General features: G+C 36.8%; 1 protein-coding gene across 1 annotated transcript in view; it reads left to right on the top strand.

Moving 5' to 3' along the window:
* The first annotated feature begins 1,983 nt into the window (after window positions 1–1,983).
* Window positions 1,984–20,418, top strand: part of NSUN6 (NOP2/Sun RNA methyltransferase 6) — a 41,350-nt gene continuing 22,915 nt past the window's right edge. The window contains exons 1-5 of the mRNA XM_069458749.1: window positions 1,984–2,136; window positions 4,128–4,283; window positions 7,951–8,030; window positions 16,895–17,004; window positions 18,302–18,455. Coding sequence (XP_069314850.1) covers window positions 2,062–2,136; window positions 4,128–4,283; window positions 7,951–8,030; window positions 16,895–17,004; window positions 18,302–18,455 — 575 coding nt within the window. The 5' untranslated portion in view covers window positions 1,984–2,061. The remainder of the gene's footprint in view (window positions 2,137–4,127; window positions 4,284–7,950; window positions 8,031–16,894; window positions 17,005–18,301; window positions 18,456–20,418) is intronic.

The following is a 20,418-nucleotide window of genomic DNA, read 5'->3' as shown; positions in this document are numbered from 1 at the left end:
AAACCGGGTGTCCCTGAAACCAGCTGACAAAGCAAGCTTAACTGAAAAGACTATGTATGACTTGAGGTGGTTGTATTTGAACCTTGGCAGCGTGGCCTTTTAAAATGCCACAACAGGTAATACTGTTCTGTAGAATGGTACTATTTGAAAATAAATTTTGAATTCATGAAAGAAGAAAAAAATGTCATAAAAGGAACATGGTAGTATCTTACTTTTTCCTAAGTGTTAATTGGAAATAACTGCTTTTAATTATACCTTTTTTCTTTCCTAAGTGTTAATTGGAAATAACTGCTTTTAATTAAAATGGAATCCCATTAAAATCTGTCCAGTTCAACAAAATACAAAAAAAGGTGTAAATGCTATACTTAGAGCAAAGAAACTGAAATTTCAAGGAAAAGAACGTCAAACAACTCAAATTTAAAAAATAAAACTATAATATTTGTTAGAATGAACTATTATAAACTAACTTAAGGTGATACTTGGAAGAACTGGCTTCAGCTGGCATTGAAGTCAATTTATTACTCAGATAACTAAGATCAATTTGTGCACGGCTTGAACCAAGACTTCAAGGGACAGGTATGTTCTGCCAGCAAGGAATGAAACGTACTCTTTAATTTTTTTTTTTTAAACTCTCAACCTTTAAGGTAATGTTCACTGTGATTTTAGTCTAGTTGATCAGTCTCCAGATTAGATGGGATTGATAGATTTCCCATTAGAAAATTCTTTTCTTCCATATGGTCCAAAAGGTCAATATGATCTCATTTGGCAAGTATCTATTGAGAGAACACCACTTTTTGGAGGCTGCAGTATAGGTAATACAAAAGAAATTTAATGTCGTTCCTATCAGTGAGAAGAGTACGTAGGTAAGATTCTGATAAAAGTTATTTTATGTTTACAAAGAGGAGTCATAATATTCTGAGCTTCAAAACATCTAACAGGTCAAAATATCCTTAGGTCTTTGCCTGTGGTCATTATTCAGTCAATGAGAACATCTCCTCTACTTTAGGGCTCCGTATGACCAGCCTTTCTCACATTTGATAAATGTTCTTCCAACAGGTACCTCAAAGTGTCCATCTTGAACACATAAAGTCCTTTAGGGGCTCTGGTGCTCAGTGGCAGTCCTGGTGGCTTGTAAATTACCCGTTTCTAGGAGGTTTTTGATCAAATTCCTAACCACTGCAGATACATAAACTGCCCAAGAATCTTGCTTAACTCTACCCACAAGGTAAAGCTATTCTCTTTCCCAGAATCTATGTGGTTGTTCTTACTGAGGTAGGAAAGATATTTTCAAGATAAAGCATTTAGGGATTTAAGCCCGGCCACCTCCTCTACTAGATGATCACCCCAGCAGGAGAGAAAGTGGGTCCCTCCCCTTACTCTAGCAAGCGATATCTTCCACGAACTCACACCATTTCCGGGCACCCAGCGCTCCCCACCCGGGAACTAGACCTGTTTACTCACCCCGCCTGCCGCCCCTCCCTACTTAAGACCCTGCCAGACCCGGTGGGCGGAAGCCCGCGGCGTCCGGAACCCGGAGGGGCCTGGTAGCGGCGACTTGGGGGCTGCGGCTTGGGGGACCGGAAAGGGCTGGGGAACGCCGCAGGCGGCGGAGGTGACGTTAAACCGGAAAAGGCTTTCCACGGGGAAGTTGGGGGCGCGGATTTGGAAATTAGGATGTAAGATTGAAAGTGACTGAGCCACTTCTAACCTGGTTTCCTGGTCTGTGTCTGCTTCACCACAGATTCAGCTACAAAGCTGCTTTTTTTTTGTTTGTTTTTTGGTATTGGGGTTGGTTTTCTTTGCCACCTGAGGGCATTGCCTCAATGATTTCCGTGGACCATCCCCAGAGGACCAAAGACGCTTCTAATCTGGCTATGCTCGAGAAAGCGTGGACGTTTTCTGCACTTCCAAATTTAACGGCGTGATCGACACGATTTTCGTGGGCACCTAGTGGTCCCGGCGCTTGGGGAGTGGCTGTTTTTGTCAGGACACCGCTCACTATAATTCAGAAAGAGAAAAACCACCAGTTTCCGGCATTTCTCTTGGAGAACAACGAGAAAAATGTCTGTTTTCCCTAAAATATCTTTGAGGCCCGAGGTTGAAAACTATCTTAAAGAGGGCTTTATGAACGAGGAGGTAGGTCAGATAAAGATGTTAGATAATATTTGCAAAAATTCAAATATTTACACACTCTAGAGAAATAACAAAGGTCTAAAGGGAACTTTTTACAGCATGATTTGTTACTACTTATCCGAATGTAAAAGTACCAATATTTTCTACAGGTATCAATGCTTACTGAGGTAATTGGTGAATAAGGCCTGTGTTGTTTTAAACTTGGGAAGGGGAAAGAAGGCGCCCGGTGGTCGGGGGAACTATGTGCCTGGAGAGGTTACAAAGATGAACGAGAAAATAAAATACACCTGTACTCTCATAGTGCTTGCTCTGGCACTCAGGTGAAAAGGGTACTAAATTTATTGAGGGCCTCTTAAATCCCAATAGTTGTGCTAGGTGATTTGCAAACCTTTACATTTTAATCTTCACAGTCTTTTTTTCTGGTAGAGGTTTGTTCCTATTTTAATAGGTTAGAAAACTGAAGGTCCAAGAAATCATATAACTGACCCAAGCTGACACAGCTATCAAGCACCTACTGAAATCTGAAGGCAAGGAGCTCAGGTATAATGAAAAAACATAACAGATTTTGAATATCAAGCAGTTGATTTGCATTCCAGTGCTTTGAGGAAATTACTTTCCATTGCTTGACGTTGATTTCCTCTTCTGTGAAAATTGAGAATGCTTCAAAGTACTTGACAAGGTTGTCCTAGTATTAAACATGAATGAAAACAACTGGCATCATTTTGGCATACATGTCCTCAAAAAACGTTAATCTTGTTTTACTGTTGGCAGTGCCTACCACAGAAGTCCTCAGTAAGTGTTGATTGTCTTTGATTGCAACGCCTGTGCTCTATTACCATGCTGCCTGTGAGCAACTTTGTTTTTTGCAAATCCTTGGTTTTTTAGTCAAATTAAAGCCACTCATTTTTGAATGTTATTGAAGCCATGGTGTCTAGATTTGATTTCTACATTTTATTTCCAAAGATTATGTTAAGATTAGACTAAAGAAAGAGCAAATATATTCTCATGATTTCAAGGGATTTAAAATATAAGGAATATATTAAGAGAAGTAGGGACATTCAGCAGTTTTTTCCCAGCAGTTTTTAAAATGTTGAGCATTGTTTTATAACAGGACCCAGATAGCTTTCTTTGATGCCACCTCTGCGTTGAATCCATCAACTGTAGTTTTACAAAACAAAAGCCAGCCCTTTGTAAACAAAACAAAAAAAAAAAATTGATGGAGAGGAATATTGTGTTCTCATAAAACTAAACTTCAAGAAAGTATGAATATTTTAAGACTGGTGGATTAGTAGACTGACAAGTGGTTTGTGAAAATTTTGTGAAACAGAGTGTAGTCCAAAATGACAAAAAAAGGGAAATATGTGCCTTAAAAACCTTCAGTTAAGTGCAAGGGAACCTGGTGGTTTGAGTATTTGTACCTTCATTTCTGACAGGTATCTTTGCTACTCATTTTGTTTGGACAACAGCTATTTGTTACATTTAATATTACCATATTTAAAAAGCTGATGTCCTGGGGGATCTTTGGATGACAGTGAGTATATCAATGTTCTTTAAATGTTGGTATCTTAAAAGGGTACTAACCAATTTGTTCTAGGATATGATGTTAGCAAGTAACCAGCTCTACAGAAGTGCTGTAAGGGTGAATGCATTATAAATAAATAGAATGAAATCCTGAATTTATGTGAAAAAATGTAGCAGATAATATTTTCAAAATGTTAATAATGCTTTAAAGTTGAGGCAGTGTTTTTCTAAGCCCTTTAAGTGAGGCATTATACAGGTGTTTATTATAATACCACAGTTAAACCCAAGAGCCTTGTGAAGTAGCATTGTCCCTGTAGTGTCACTAACACATAAACAGTACAGCAAAATGAAATGGAACTGAACAGTTGCTGAAAAATGTTACATTAGATGGAACAGCTATAGAAGCATATTACGCTGAATGTTTTTAATCCATATAGTGAAATTTAAAGATTAACTTGTTCTTTTGTTTTTAGGTTGTATCTGCTTTGGGTGAACAAGAAGCAGAAAGGAAGTTTGAAACTCTGTTAAAGCACCTGTCACATCCTCCATCATTCACAACTGTCAGAGTGAATACAAATTTAACCTCAGTACAACATGTGAAAACTCTGTTACTTGACGAACTTCAGAAGGTTTGTGGAAACTTGTGGCATTTTGTTCATGATTACATTTTTACCATATGTCATATTGCTCCCCATTAAAATCCTATGATTTATATAGTACTATTCCAGTTTTACAGATAAAGAAATTGAGGATCATGAATGCTAAATTGTTTAAGGTTGTAGTAAGTGGTAAAGCTAGTACTTGAACCTAGCACTTCTGACTCTGAATTTATTCATTTTTAGTGACTTGATAGTTTATTAAGCCCCTCTGGGCCTCAGTTGCTTTGTTATTAAAATATATGTGAAGAGGTCCAGTGTAACCCCAAAATTCTGTGACTTAGTAATAAACAGCATATAACAATCAGAAGGACAGATTGTATACTTGTATACTTGAGGTGAGCCTAGAGGTAGGGAGTTACACACTGAATACCTGTGGGGTTAAGTTTTGGGGTTTTTTTTTTTTTTTTTTTTTTTGAGACAAGAGTCTTGCTCTGTTGCCTGGGCTAGAGCGAGGTGGCATTATCATAGTTCACTGCAACCTCGAACTCCTGGGCTCCAGCAATTCTCCTGCCTGAACCTCCCAAGCAGCTGAAAATACATGCGCGTGCCACCGCACCCGGCTAATTTTTCTATTTTTTGTAGAGACGGATGTCTTCCTCTTGCTCAGGCTGGTCTTGAACTCCTAGCCTCAAGCAGTCCTCCCACCTCTGCCTCTCAAGCTGCTAGAATTACAGACTTGAGCCACTACACGCAAAGGTTATGGTTTTAATTGACATAAAAATAGATGTCCCGTATTCTTTGGGGCTGCTTTAAAAAAAAATAAATAAAAATAGATGTTGAAGTACCTTATCTTTAAGAAACCCAAGAAATTAGAACAATATAATGAATCTATTTTAAAAATAAAACAACACAAAACATTTTTTATTCAACCAATGAAATTGTTTTGGCATAATATTGCTCTTATAAGTGAAAACAATATTATAAAATGGCGTTTTATGAGTTCCAAGCAGAAAAATATTTGATTTATCTTTTTTAATACTGTCTTTTTTTTTTTGCTTTCAAAAGCTTTGCATTTCTGGTGACGGACACAACAAAAGCCCTGGCTTAAGCCTTATATGAGGTATCCGTGTTACAAAAACAGTTGTAGCCCTTAATATTTTGAAATAAAAGATTAAACTTTGCATTGTTTTTCATATACTGTACACTGAAATTTGCCTCCAAAGAAATGAAGATGGAGGAAAATAGATGTTTGAGAGAGTTCCTCTTTAATTGTATATTGTAGTTATTAAATCTGTTATAATAAATTAGTAGATATTAGACCTGTTTCTACTTTTTTGTATATTAATTAAAAGCAAGAGGCAAGTATGATTAAAGGGCTTCCATTTGTATATTACAGATGGTGTTGAGATATTTAGAAAATTTCAGAAAATTATCTTTCACTGGCATTGATTTATTTATCACTTTTTATCTAATCTCATTATATTTATGGGCTCTTTGTCATGCACTCCTTAAGAACAGTTCTATAAATATCAAGTTCTGAGTAGATGATCATGTTACAAAAAGAACCAGCTATGGTATCTGAGTGTATGAGACCAAAACTGTCAGGTAAGACTTGCAGAAAAATTAATCTCATTTTTACTTAAGGATAGTGATAACTTTTTAAGCATAATGACATTAGGCATAAAATATAGCAGTTGCTCCAAACAACTAAAATGATTACTTTTACATAGCCGTGCATATATGTTTTCAGCTAGTAGAAACTGTTCTGAGGCCCATTGAAGGTGTCCATAACTTGGGCAGATCTAGACTGTTTTTCTTTTTTAAATTTTCATGTTTGAAAGACAGGGTCTTGCTCTGTCGCCCAGGCTTGAGTGCAGTGGCACAATCTTATTAGTTCATTGTAGCCTTGAACTCCTAGGCTCAAGTGATCCTCCTGCCTTGGCCTTCCAAAGTGCTGGGATTAAAGGTGTGAGCCACCATGACTGGCCCAGATTGTTTTCTTTACTAGCAAATTATTCCTAGAACCTGGGTATTGTAGTATCCTAGTCTGATGTGTATACAAGATCTTACGAGCTGGATTTAGGATAGGGCAGACAGCATCACTCTGGGCTTTGAGTCCCTTAAAGGTTAAGATTGGACAGGGAAGCTTGGGTCACTATATGTGAAACTGATGGTAGTAGAGCAATACCTGATGCTAGCAAGAAAGGGGACTTGGAAGGGGCTTTGGACTATGAATTTCCTTTCTCTTTCCATGTACCAAAGGTCACATATGTCCTAAAGAGATGTACTGAATAGTATCAATAAAAGTAAGTTCTTTGTCCCGATATTTCTCTGGACAGCCTATTAAAACTTAATACTTTAAAGTTTCATTGGCTGGTGAGAATATGGAGAAACAAACTTCCATACATTGCATGTGGCAATGTAAAGCAAATAGTACTTATAAAACAAAACACAAAGAAATGACAATTCATTATCTATCTTTAAGGTCTGTTTTCTGTGGTTAATATTGTAAGGTCATGAAAACAATGAGAGAGGGAGGGGAGGGATAGAGAAGAGCGAGGCGGGGTTTGATCCAATGAGGACTTTACCTGTCATATTGCTTGTTAGCTCTCTGTTGGATATGGTTATAATCTGAAACATCCTTTGGGAGAAGCAGAAGTCCAAAGAGCTGGTGACTTGGTAGAAAGGTAGTTAAATTTCTGAAAATGTGGACAATTATCTTCTCTTTACTTACCAACTTAGAAGTAAATAGGTAGATGTTAGAAGTTTTTTGTAGATAGTATATGGATACTATAGGGCGATGCAAATATGAATTATTATTGCCTTTTTATGTAGTATGTGCAGATGAATGAATTGGTAGATTCTAGCCTATGTGGGCACAGACTTGTACTCAAATATGTGCATGTTACCCTCTGACACAGTATATAGTCCCTGTCATCCAATCCACTGTCCAGCTGCTCTTTATTCTGCTGCATGGGGTGCCCTGTTGTCTTCTGCCTGCAACAGTGGTACACTGGTACATGTGTAACAACCCACTTTTGGGAAAATTAACCCTGATTTGTGGTGTTTGCTGATTTCCATGTTGTAAATACTTCCACTGTGTGGTACTGTGGTAGCTACCAGCCTGACCATGGAGTTGGGAAGAGATGCACACAGTGGCTTTCCTGAGCCTGTGTGAGCTGGCTTCAGCCCCTGTACCGCGGGCCCTGCACCTGTGTTCAGTGTGACGACCAAGTACGATAGAGGATACTGACAATCTTGAACCTCTACCATAAACATTTATTTCCCTCACCAAATCTGACATGGCATCCAGTGTTGTTAGTGTATGTTAAATAGTATTTAGTAATCTCAATCTTTAATATCCTATTCAGAAGCTTTTCTTAAATAAATTCTACATGTAATTCTATATTGGTTATGTTTTCAAAGTAAGTCACTTAAGGTAAACATAGTTTGTGTTTATAATGCTAAACAGTAAGTGAGTCTTCTAAAGAAGTCAGGGTAATTCAGAATTAAATTATAGAGAAAACATAGTTGTTTTGAGGTCTTTTTGATTTTTATAGTATCCCGTGGAATGAAGTGAAAGTGTCCCAGAGCTACCAGAGCTTCTTGCTGTGATAGATAATGATACTGAAAAGTTCCATAAATAGAAATTTATCAAATATATTTACTTACAATTATGTTTGTTTATTTTTAACAGCAGTTTAATGGATTAAGTGTTCCCATTCTTCAACATCCAGACCTTCAGGATGTCTTACTTATTCCTGTTATTGGACCTAGGTTTGTAACTATTTCATTTCCAAATTATATTCTTCTAAATGAAAATTTGTCACAAGGATCTTTTTTATTGTTTGGTGATAATGCTAAGTTTCTTCATTGTTAGCAACTTTATAGAGATAAACAGGAATTCAAAAATTTATAAATGCGGACTCCATACTCTGTCATGGAAAACACTATAATAGAATACTAGGAATTGCCTAAGTATCTTGAGGATAATGAACTTGAAGTCCATTTAATGCAGTGATTAACTTTTTTTTTTCACTTTCTGAGAAGCTTTATTTCATTTGTTTACTTGTATTTCTCATGAGATTCTAGTGCTATGTTAAAACTTGTTGAGCTGCATGAAAAATACAAAGCAATGTATTTCCTGCCTTCATAGCGGATGTGTTTGTAAAATTTTATTCATAATTCAACAATTATATAAAGTTTTAACATGTCATTTATGTTCTACTCATTTATGTATTTGAAAGGCATATGTTTGAAAGTTGAAAAATAGGCTAGAGGTTAATATGAGACCCCCAGTTCACTGTTGACCAATTGTAGATGGGTATATGTGATCCAGACAGACATTACAGGAGGTTATTCCCCAGGGAATAGCTAGCATGGTGGACTGGATAAAAGCCTCTGTAGGGTCTGTTTACCCTGAACAGGAACTTCCCAACTCTCCGTATAAATGCTAAGTGGAGCACTCCAGATGAAGCAGGTGATACGCTTCCTGTGCAAGCCATGTGGGACTGGCTTTATGATGACCAAAACATTCACTGCTGAATATGCCAGTTACCCAAATCATGGTAACTGCTGTGGTAAATGGCACCCCTTCTGCGTGGGCCCACCATATGATGTTACTCCTGCAAAACTGAACAGTAATTCAAGAAGCCTCAGCAGATTTGCTGTCTGTTTCCCCTCGTGGGTCCTATAGATGCTTTTAAAACTTCAGGGCAGTGAACAAGAAAATGGTGAAGGGTAGAGGGGAGAGTTAAAGGACTCAGGAAGGTGGAAATTTTTAAATGGTTATTAAAAATTCAGGTGAGTAAAAATAATTGGGGTAAAACTTAAAAGGAAGAGTCACGGCACTGGTCCTAGGAGTATAGAAATGTTTAGATGGTTATTAAGAAATGAAATAGATGAAAGGAAAAATAAATAAAAATAGGCTTTCATATAATGGGAGTTCTGTTCCCCAGGAGCATTTTAAAATCCCTAATTATGGTATAAAAATTTCTTAGAGTTAAAATATAAAAATGCTTTTTTTTATTAAAGCTTTAAAGTAGTTTAGTGGTTAACAATCGAGCAATGGGTTAATAAATTATGGTTTATGCATGCAATAGAATTTTGTGTGGCCTTTAAGAGAAGATGTCCATGATCAGTTTTTAAGTATCAAAAGCAAATTACTGAACTTAGGTTAATTGCTTTTTTTTACAAGTAAAAAAATACAGCTATACATTCATGTGTATGTATTTACATATAGCAAACGGTCTAGAAGCTATAATATACCCAGCTCTTAATAGTGGTTAATTCTGAGGAGGTCAGATTGGGAGAAAGGGGGAAAGTAAAAGATAATTACTTGTAACATTTCTATTTTATTTTTTTCATAAGAACATATTATTTTTGCAATTAAGAAAAAGCCAATCGTGGTGGCTCACACCTGTAATTCCAGCACTTTGGGAGGCCAAGGCAGGAGGGCAAGGCATAACTTGAGGCCAGGGGTTTGAAACCACCAGGGATGATATCGTTAGACCCTAATCTCTATTTTTTTTTTTAAAAAACAAGCCGGTTTGTTGGCATATACCTATAGTTCTAGCTACTGGGGAGGCTGAGACAGGAGGATTACTTCAGCTCAGGAATTTGAGGCTGCAGTGAGCGTGATTGCACCATTACACTCTAACCTGGGCAATAGAGGGAGACTCCATGTCTAAATGGAAAAAAAAATTTATTTTATAGGCTTCTCATTCTATTGATTTTTAAGACCAAAATCACATACAGTGGCATGTAGAGATCTCAAATGTACACGTTGAATTTTGCCAAATATGTACAACTATGTAGCCAAAACACACCCTAGTCAAGATAGAGCATTTCCAGTACCCTCAGAAAATTGTCTGGTGCTCAGCTATCCTACCAGGAATGATTTCTAACATCTCTCAGTTTTGAACCAATCAGCTACTACAGTAGATCACAATCACAGATCTTTTGAAGTTACACTCCTTTTGAGGATGCAAAATTGTAGTTGCATAGGTTCAAAATTTGGCCATTTCTTACCCTGTTAAATATCCTTTCCTTATTCTTTAGCTTTAGTTTTCTTAAAAGGATAGAGGTTAATTAGGTTTTTCTTCTTTATAAAAGTAAGACAAACTTGTAAAAATTAGAATTGTACATAAGTACAATAGTAATCATCATATTGCCCATCCCCCTGCCCAATTGTTTCTCTGAGCATTGAATTTGAATTCATCTAGACAGTCTCTGTGTTTACACCTGCATACCTGAATGTGTGTGTGTAGTCACATACTCGCTTTTAGAAAATTATTAGAAAACATTGTAAAATTCTGCAAGTTGCTTTTGTGTTCATTTAAGAATATATTGGGGAGGGCGGGAGGATGTGTGTGGGATAAAAACGTGTACCTGTCAAGTCTCATGAACACTGTTCTGGTGATGGGCACACCAAAAGCCTTGACTTAAGCATTATACAAGATATCCATGTAATGAAAACACTGTACCCCTTTAATACTTGAAATAAAAAGATAATAAAGCCCCCAAGTATTCATTGAGTGCCTACTGTATGCAGGCACTGTTCTATAACACAATAACATTGAAAAAAATACATATATTGTGGATATTTTTCATCTTATTAATAGCTGCCTAAATATATTTTATCATTGAGCCCAATTTTAATTTTTCAATCCTCTATTGATAAACATTTAGTTTTTTCCTATTTTTCATTATTACCAAAAGTATTGCAATATGTGTTTGTGGACTTGCATAAACATGTCTGTGGAATAAATTGGTATGGCATAGAATTACTGGTTCAAAGGTCTGTGCTTGTTTTAGTTTAAGGCATGTTACCGGATTACCCTCTACAAAGTTGTACCAGTTAATGTTTCAACAGTGTATGAGAGGTTGTGATTCATTCTTGACAATGCTGGCCATTTTAGCTTTTAAAATACTTGGATGATTTTACTTTAATTATTTTCTATACTTCTTTTACCTAACTTTCATAATCCTTTCATCCTGTTCTTTGTAGTGATCTAGGCTACTCATCAGGACATTATTGATCTCTAAAACACAAATGATGAGTTATTGCAGGACCCATTAAAAATCCCTTACGACTGTAAATTCACATATCTGCCTTTCATTTCTAAAAGGAACAAGTCAGTTCCTTTTTGTTTTTTAGACTTCTCACTCTCAATAAATGTCTTTGACTTTCCATTGTGAGAAACGAGGAAGTTCTTACACTCAGATTTTCCCTGAAACTTCCACCACCTGATTTTTATTTACTGTTAGTTTTTTCACATTGTTATTCTTTAAGTACAGTTGAAATGAATGTCATGCTAGCTTTGAGTCCTTATGGCACTGTTAGTTCTTCAATTAATGTTGATTAATCTCTCTATTAGCATAGTCATTTAGCAGGTCTCCAGCACTCCCTGCCCTTCCCCAAAGTATGTCTCTTACATACTGTATTCACTTTCTTGCTTGAGAATGACTGCTTGTTACCTTTGTATTTATACAGCAACTTGGCTGAATATAGTAGTTTCACACCAATTATTTTCCTCAGTGCTTTGTGGACATTGTTTTTACAATCTTATGGCATCAAATGTTACAGTGAAGACAATCCCAGGCCCCCCAAAATTTTTATCCCCCTTGTAACAGTATCTTAGTTTCTACTTGGAGATCTATGGGATACTCAGTCTTTGAACTTCAGAAAAATGGCCAGAGTATGGCTTCATTTTTAATGAAACACTGTGTAACTTTTTAGTTAGAAGTCTCCCATTATTTCTTTGAATATTTTTCTCTTACATTTTCTGTATTCTCTATGATAAGGACACCAATACTTTTTATTCCAATAGATTTTGGGGACATAAGGGGTTTTTGGTTATGTGGATGTATTGCATAATGGTAGAGTCTAGGCATTTAGTGTACCTATCACCCAAATAGTGTACCTTGTACCCAATGGGTAATTTTCATCCCCCACCCTCCTTCTGAGTCTCCAATGTCCATTATTGGAGACTCATTGTATGAGATCCATTATATGTCCACTCTGTATGACCATGCATACTCACAGCTTAACTCCTCCTCATAAGTGAGAACATGCGGTATTTGGTTTTCCATACCTGAGTTATTTCACTTAAGATAATGGCTTCCAGTTCCCTCCACATTGCTGCAAAAGACATTATTTCATTCATTCTTGTGGCTGAGTAGTGCTCCATGATATATATTATATGTACCATATTTCTTTATACACCCATCATTTGATGGGCACTTAGGTTGATTCCATATCTTTGCAATTGTGAATTGTGCTGTGATAAACCTAACAGTGCAGGTGTCTTTTTGTTTGATACAACAACTTTTCCTTTGCATAAATACCCAGTAGTAGAATTGCTGGATGGAATGGTAGATCTACTTTTAGTTCTTTGAGAAATCTCCATACTGTTTTTCATAAAAGTTGTACTAATTTACATTCCCACCAGTAGTGTATAAGTGTTTCCTTTTTTAGTTCATTCATACCAACATCTATGGTTTTTTTTACTTTTTAATGATGGCCATTCTATTCTGACTAGGGTAAGGTGGTAGCTTATTGTGGTTTTAATTTGCACTTCCCTGATGATTAATGATGTTGAGCATTTTTTCATGTTGTTTTGGCCATTTTTATATCTTCTTTTGCAAACTGTCGGTTCATGTCCTTTGCCCACTTTTTAGTGGGTTTTTTTCTTTTCCTTTCCTTTTTCCTTTCCTCTCTCCTTTTCTTTCTCCTTTCCTTTCTCCTCTTTGCCTTTCTTTTTCCTTTTCTCCTCCTTTCTTTTCTCCTCCTTTCTCCTTTCCTTTCCCCTTTCCTCTCTCTCCCCTTTCCTTTACCCCTTTCCTTTCCTACAGGATCTCACCCTTTTGCCTGGGCTAGAGTGCAGTGTTGTCACTGCAACTTCAAACTCCTGGGCTCAAGTGATTTTCCTGCCTCAACCTCCCCAGTAGCATGTACCGCCATGCCTAACTAATTTTGATTTTTTTAAGTTTTTAAATTTTTTTTTTAGAGACTAAATCTTGTAGTGTTGCCCAGGCTGGTCTTGAACTCCTGGCCTCAAGAGATCCTCCCCCTTCTCAGCCTCCCAAAGTGCTGGGATTACAGGGGGGACATACTGTGCCCAGCCTGAGTTAATTTTTGTATATGGTGAGAGACAGGGATCCAGCTTCATTCTTCTGCATATGGCTGTTCTATTTTCTTGGCACCATTTATTGAATAGTGTGTCCTTTCCCCAGTGTATGTTTTGTCTACTTTGTCGCAGATTGGTTGTAGGTATATGGCTTTATTTCTGGGGTCTCTATTCTGTTCTGTTGATCTATGAGGACAGTAGTACTTGGCGTATTGCATTTCTGTGGCATGTATTTTCTGTGTTAGGGGTTCCCAAGACAGCCCTTGGGTTCAGTGATTAACTAGACAGGACTTACCATATAGTCATATTCATGACTAAGATTTATTACCTGAAAGGATACAAAAGCAAAATCAGCTAAGGAAAAGATATATGGGGCTGAGTCTGGAGGAAACCAGGTGCAAGCTTCTAAGAGTCCTCAGTGGGGTCACACAGGATGTGCCTAATTTCTCTAGCAACTAACTGTGAAATGTTGTCTAGCAAGAAAGCTCATTAGAGACTCATTGCTTAAGTTTTTATTGGGCTGATCACATAGGGATGCTCTGCCTAGAACGTACCAAAATTCTGGACTCCCAAAAGGAAAGCAGGTATTCAGAATAAACCACATTCCCTGAATAAACAGTTTAGGAACAGTGGGCCAATCTTATCGTTAGAGAAGTTTTATATCACTATTGGGAACTGCTTTTCCTATTCAGGTTTTCAGACACCAGCCATGATCAAACTGCTTAAGCAGGCCTAAGAACAGCAATCTCAAGCCTGTATCCACCGGTCAGTACAGTTAGGAAGTGGTTCTGTCTTGCCTTAGGGTTTAGGCTGGAGGAAAAAAAAAAAAAAATCTGCGAATGTACAACTATAGTTCCATATCTCATAGAGGTTTGGAATCCAAATCCATATAACCCAAGTTGTCTTAGAACCTGCAAGGTGGGAAATTAACATAACGATTTGATCCTAAGCCGATTTCTGAGATGTTTGGCAAAAACCAAACAAGTCTACTCTGGGGTGTCACATATTCAAGCCACAGGCTTTTCTCATTGTTAAAAGCTACACTAGGAATCAAAGCACTATGAGTGAGAATCAACATATACAATAAACTGCAGGGTTAGGTTTCTCCCAAAACTTTAACAAACAGAGCTATCTAGCAGAAACTATAAAATCAGTCTTCTTAAAATGATTAAAAACAAAAGAATAAATCCAAAACATGAAAGAACCTAAGGGTAAATAAAAGGTAGAATTTTATTTCTGTAAATAAAAAGCCATTAATATTAAAAACTTACCCAATGAGGTTAAACTGTAGATTAGACCCCACTGATGAGAGAACTATTGAACTAGGACGTGATGCTTAGGAAATTATCTAGAATGCAACAGAGAAATTAAAAATATGGAAGTGAAATTGAATTATGTAAAATAAAATGGAAAGGCACTTTATATTTCTAAGGAGTCTCAGATATGGAGAATAGAAATAATGGGAGAACGGCAATAATCAAAAATGTAATGAATAAGAATTATCCAGAACTGACAAAACATTGAGGAAGTATGTCTGCAGCCAAAAGTGAAAATAAATTCATGTGTAGATACTTGAATAAAACTGCAAAACACCAAAGACGTAAAGATCTGAAAGCAACCACCAAGGTAGAAAGCAGGAAGCTGTTTCAGTAATTGAGTGAAGAGAGGATGTGTCTGAGGACAGGGGATGAGCCCACAAGGCGTGTCGGAACAGAAACAGCATGATGCGGTACCTCAGTGAATGTCACGGCTTAGGTTTAAGATGATGCTGAGTGTCTTAGTCTTCTGAGACTGGGCTATTTATAAAGAACAGAAATGTATTTCTTAAAGTTCTTGGAGGATGGAAAGTCCAAGATAGAGGCATCTATCGGCATCTGGTGAGGGTTCTCTTGGTGCATCCTCACGTGGCTGAAGGGAGAAGGACAAGAGAGAGAAACCCCCCTTCCTGCAAGCCCTTTTCATAGTGACATTAATCCATTCATGAGGGCCAAGCCTTTGTGACCTAAACACCTCCCGAAAGTCCCCACCTCCCAATACGGTTAACGTTGAGAATTAAGTTTCCAACATATGAATTTTGGGGGACACATTTAGCCATGGCAGTGAGGCTTCTAGTTTGGTTATCCAGGCAGATGACACCTCCTTCAAGATTGGAAATATTAGGATGAAAAGACTAGAGATTGTGTCAAGGACTTGAGGAGTGGATGAGAGAAAAATAACATTGTTTATGTTTTTTTTTTTAGACAGAGTCTGGCTTTGTCACCTGTGGCATCAGCCTAGCTCACAGCAAATTCAAAGTCCTGGTCTCAAGTGATTCTCCTGCCTCAGCCTCCTGAGTAGCTGTGATTACAGGCATACGCCACCACACCCAGATAATTTTTCTATTTTTAGTAGAGGTGGGATCTCACTCTTGCTCAGGCTGATCTCGAACTCCTGACCTTAAGCGATCTTCCCACCTCAGTCTCCCAGAGTGCTAGGATTACAGGGGTGAGCCACCTCACCCGGCCCATTGTTTATGTTTTATTGAGTTTGAAGTAACTGAAACATCTATATATATAGCTGTCTGCAGGTAATTAGAAATATCAATTCAGAGGCTGGAAAGGTTGAACATTAGAATTTGTGGGTTATTTTTGTAAGTGATTATTGAAATCATGAGATTGCCAAGGAATAGAATGCAAAGTGAGTAGAGATTGTGGCATGTTTTGGAACTTGGGGAAATGAGCCTCTTGAAGAAATAGGCAGAGAATGAGCAATGAGAATGTTTGGGACCAGGAGGGAACTGAAAATTTAGTGAGATTTGATTATTTGAAGATCATAGAAAGAAGATGGGATACATTTAGTTCTCCCAGCAATGAATTGTGACAAAACATGAAATGCCAACCAGGGAAGCTCATTAGAGACTCAGTGCTCAGGATTTTTATTTAGGGCTGATGATATTTGCACCCTCGGTCTTTGGCAAACTCTTCCCTGAGTGTTAGAAGTGATACCCAGGTTTTCATGGTCTAAGAAATGAATAGGATGAGAGAAGTTGGAAGAGGCTCAAAAAGGTTGGGCAGCAAAGAAAGGAAAAAAGATTTATCTTCATTTGCATATGTTTAGTTTAAAATATTCATAGTTTACCATGCAACAATTTACTGCTTTAGAAATGTTTTTGTAGTTCTTTGTGTATTTTTCTGTTTAGTCTTTAAAGATAGGGAAATCTGTTTTTTTCTAATGCTCCAATGGAAACAGTAATGCTTGTGAAATGATTAAGCAGTTTCTGGTGCCACTTTATTGCCTTCCACCAGATGGACCTCTTTCAATTTTTTTCCTTTTCTCAAGTGCCCATCTTTTTTTTTTTTTTTTTTTTTTAAACTATTTTCTCTATATTTATCCCTCTTTTTTCATCTTCCTCTTTCTCATTTATTCGGGACAATCGAGACTATTTATTTAGAATTTAGATTGGAACACTGAAAAAGTTGGTAGGCATTAGTGGTATATTACTGTTAAATGTCTCTCATCTTACATCCCTAGGAAGAATATTAAAAAACAACAGTGTGAAGCCATTGTTGGAGCCCAATGTGGCAATGCAGTGTTAAGAGGAGCCCATGTTTATGTTCCAGGAATTGTGTCAGCTTCCAAATGTAAGTATAATATTTAGGTTTCTCTTTAAAATAAAGATTATCTAAAATATGTATATTATCAAATGGAAAATTTGTTAAATTAGTGCTAAGATGTATTTCAAATTTACTTTTGTCAGATGTTTCCCAGCTTTATATTTAGCCCTTTATCTGATAAGGACTAACAAATCAGCCATCCACATAAAGTTTCCTGCCACTTTTTTTTTTTTTTTGCTGCTGTTGTCAGGTAATAGGCCAAATTTATTATAGGTTTTAAAATGTTTTTTCTTAAGTAGAATACGATGCCCTATTGTTAGTACCACTGGGATTTGTTACAGAAAATAAATAAATGCCTACAAAAACTAGATTTTTTTTATTTTTATTTTTTTCTGAGACAGAGTCTCACTCTGTTGCCCAGTGTAGAGTGCCATGGTGTCAGCCTAGCTCACAGCAACCTCAAACTCCTAGGCTCAAGCAGTCCTCCTGCCTCAGCCTCCCAAGTAGCTGGGACTACAGGCATACACCACCACATCCAGCTAATTTTTCTGTTTTTTGTAGAGGTAGAGGTCTGTCTGTTGCTCAGGCTGGTCTCGAACTCCTGACCTCAAGCTATACTCCCAGAGTAGGGAGTATAGCTAGGATTATAGGCATGAGCCACACACATGGCCCAAAAACTAGATTTAATCAGCCATGTGAATCAACTCCTGTGTACCGTACAGCTTAAATGTTTTCTAAGTCTATACATACATATACATGTGTATGTATGCATATATATGAATGAATATATGTGTTTATCATTGAAGTCTCTGCCTTAATTGTGCTATACAGCAAAATGGCAAAGAAATACTGATACCAACAGGGTTATGGGATTTAGAAAGATTTCTTTAAGGGATTTTAGGGTATGTTTCTGAGGAATCCTTTTGAAGGAAACTTAGAACTTTGAGGATTGAGCTGAGATATCAAGACTTACATGAAGTGTTTTAAGAAATGTTAGGCTTGGGGAAAATAATTTATATAGAAGATATCCTTCCTTCGCTGCTCAGTTAAACGTTTCCAATTGAGGTAGAATATTTGGAAAACTGTAGTATTTGTTTTTACTGAAAAAAAAAAAACTCTTCAGTTAGATTTATTGGTAGGAAATATTTAAAACTAAAAAGTCAGATTTCTACTAAGGATTATATTGAGTTAATGAACCAGTTTGAACTGCTTCATGGCCACTGTTGATGCCTCTAGAGATCCCCAGTCTAGCTTAAAGAATTTTTTTACTATTCTTCTGCCAAAGTATACAGATGAGTGTGATCTGATTCTTTTCTTTCTCTAGTTATGAAATCTGGAGATGTTATTTCTGTGTACTCTGATATTAAAGGAAAATGTAAGAAAGGGGCCAAAGAATTTGATGGAACAAAAGTATTTCTTGGAAATGGGATTTCTGAACTAAGCCGCAAGGAAATCTTCAGTGGGTTACCTGAGCTAAAGTAAGTCATCAAGTGTTATGTGGGAAATAAGCATGCTCTTTGTGGTTGAGAGAAAATTAAAAACAATGTAAAAATGCATTCAGTTGCATTTTATGAGGGCTTTTTTTTTTTTTTTGTATAAGTTAAACTGGAAAAAATTATTCAACCCATATTTCTATGATTGTTTTGAAAAAGTTCTTCTAGGTCAGAAATGGTAAATGGTCAGAGTAAAGAGCCCAAGCAAACAACCAGTCACACTGTAATTGTCAAGTAATTGTCCTTTTGAATTTTATTTATTTGAAATTTTTTGCATCTTTGAAGAAAAATGCTTATCTCCATAGAGAATGAATTAGATGACCTACACAAAACTTTTTTAACATTCTGATTTTGTTAAAAGTTAATGATTTTAATATAAATTATAAAATGATTTAATATAAATTTAATAAATTTATAATTTAATATAAATTAAAAGTTCTAGATAATTTCTTGTTGCTCTAAATAAATGTAAGTTAAATAAAATCCAGGCTCTTATTTTACTTGGTTTTTTCAGCCTGTTTTAGTAGTTCTGTGAATAGCTCCATTACTCCAAAGTTGACAGATGACATAGACATCCTGAAAGCTGAATTTATCCATCTAGAATTGGACTGTGTCGGTTCTTGGAACAGTTTTTCATGTTGCAGCAATTTGGGTTGATAGTTGTAACTCATTCTTCTGAAAAAACTGACGATTGGATTCCCTAGATCTAGATAGCGCTACTTTCCAAATGGCCAAGAACGAGGTTTTATCCTCCTTAGAAGCCTTTATGAAAAAATTATGCATATGTCTATTGTGTTTATCTTTGGGTCTATAATTAGAAATTGATATTTTGACTGCCTCCTTTATTTCATTATTAACGGTATATTCTTTATTCTCATTTCATCTGGTGGTTCCGGTTATTGGGCCAAATAATGTTTTCTGGACAATGTTCTAAATAATTTTTAGTTGGTAGGAGTTAGGAGACAGACATCTTTCAAAATACACGTTTTTTTCTTTCTTTTTTTTTGAGACAGGGTCTCATTTTCTTGCCTGGGCTGGAGTGCAGTGGCATGATCATAGCTCACTGTAATCTCAAACTCCTAGCCTTAAGCAATCTCCTGCCTCAGCCTCCAGAGTAGCTGTGTACAGATGTGCCCCACCATGTCTGGCTAATTTTTGTTTTTTGTAGAAATGGGGTCCCATTATGTTGCCTGGGCTGGTGTCATGCCCCTGGGCTCTAGCAGTCCTCCCACTTCAGTCTCCCAAAGTGCTGCAATTACAGGCTTGAGCCACTGCTGTAGGCCCCTTTTCTTCATTTATATTCTTTTTCCTTTTTTTCTTTTCCTTTTTTTTTTTTTTGAGACAGAGTCTTGTTCTGTTTCCTTGGGTAGAGTGCAATGACAACATCATAACTCACTGCAACCTCAAATTCTTACAGCTCAAGGGATCCTCTTGCCTCAACCCCCCAAATAGCTTCTACTACAAGAGTGCACCACAACGCCCAGCTAATTTTTCTATTTTTAGCAGAAACAGGGTCCTGCTCTGGCACAGGCCCGTCTCAAACTCCTGAGATCAAGTAATCCTCCTGCCTTGGCCTCCCAGAGTGCTAGGATTACAGGTGTGAGTCACTGCACCTCGCCCTTGTTTATATTCTTCAAAAATTTTAGAACCAGCTCTACTAGTGGTGCATTTGTTTTTAGTTAGTCAATTTGGATCCTTTGATTTCTTGAATTGCAGGTGGTTTGAATCATTCATAGACTCATGGAGGTATACTAATTTACAGACTGTTTTGTAATATGCGATTTTGTACTTTGCCTTATTATATTGGAGATACATGGCTACAAAAATATTTTTAAAAGATGTGTGTAATGTCATACCTGAACAATAATTGGCTTAAATTATTCTTTATCATGTTATTTTAAGTTAAATACTATGTAGAAGGATTTGGTTGTGCTGGTAGGAATGATCA

Source organism: Eulemur rufifrons, chromosome 25, assembly GCF_041146395.1.
Source record: "Eulemur rufifrons isolate Redbay chromosome 25, OSU_ERuf_1, whole genome shotgun sequence".
NCBI lineage: Eukaryota > Metazoa > Chordata > Mammalia > Primates > Lemuridae > Eulemur > Eulemur rufifrons.
This window is presented reverse-complemented; position numbering and strand designations above follow the sequence as displayed.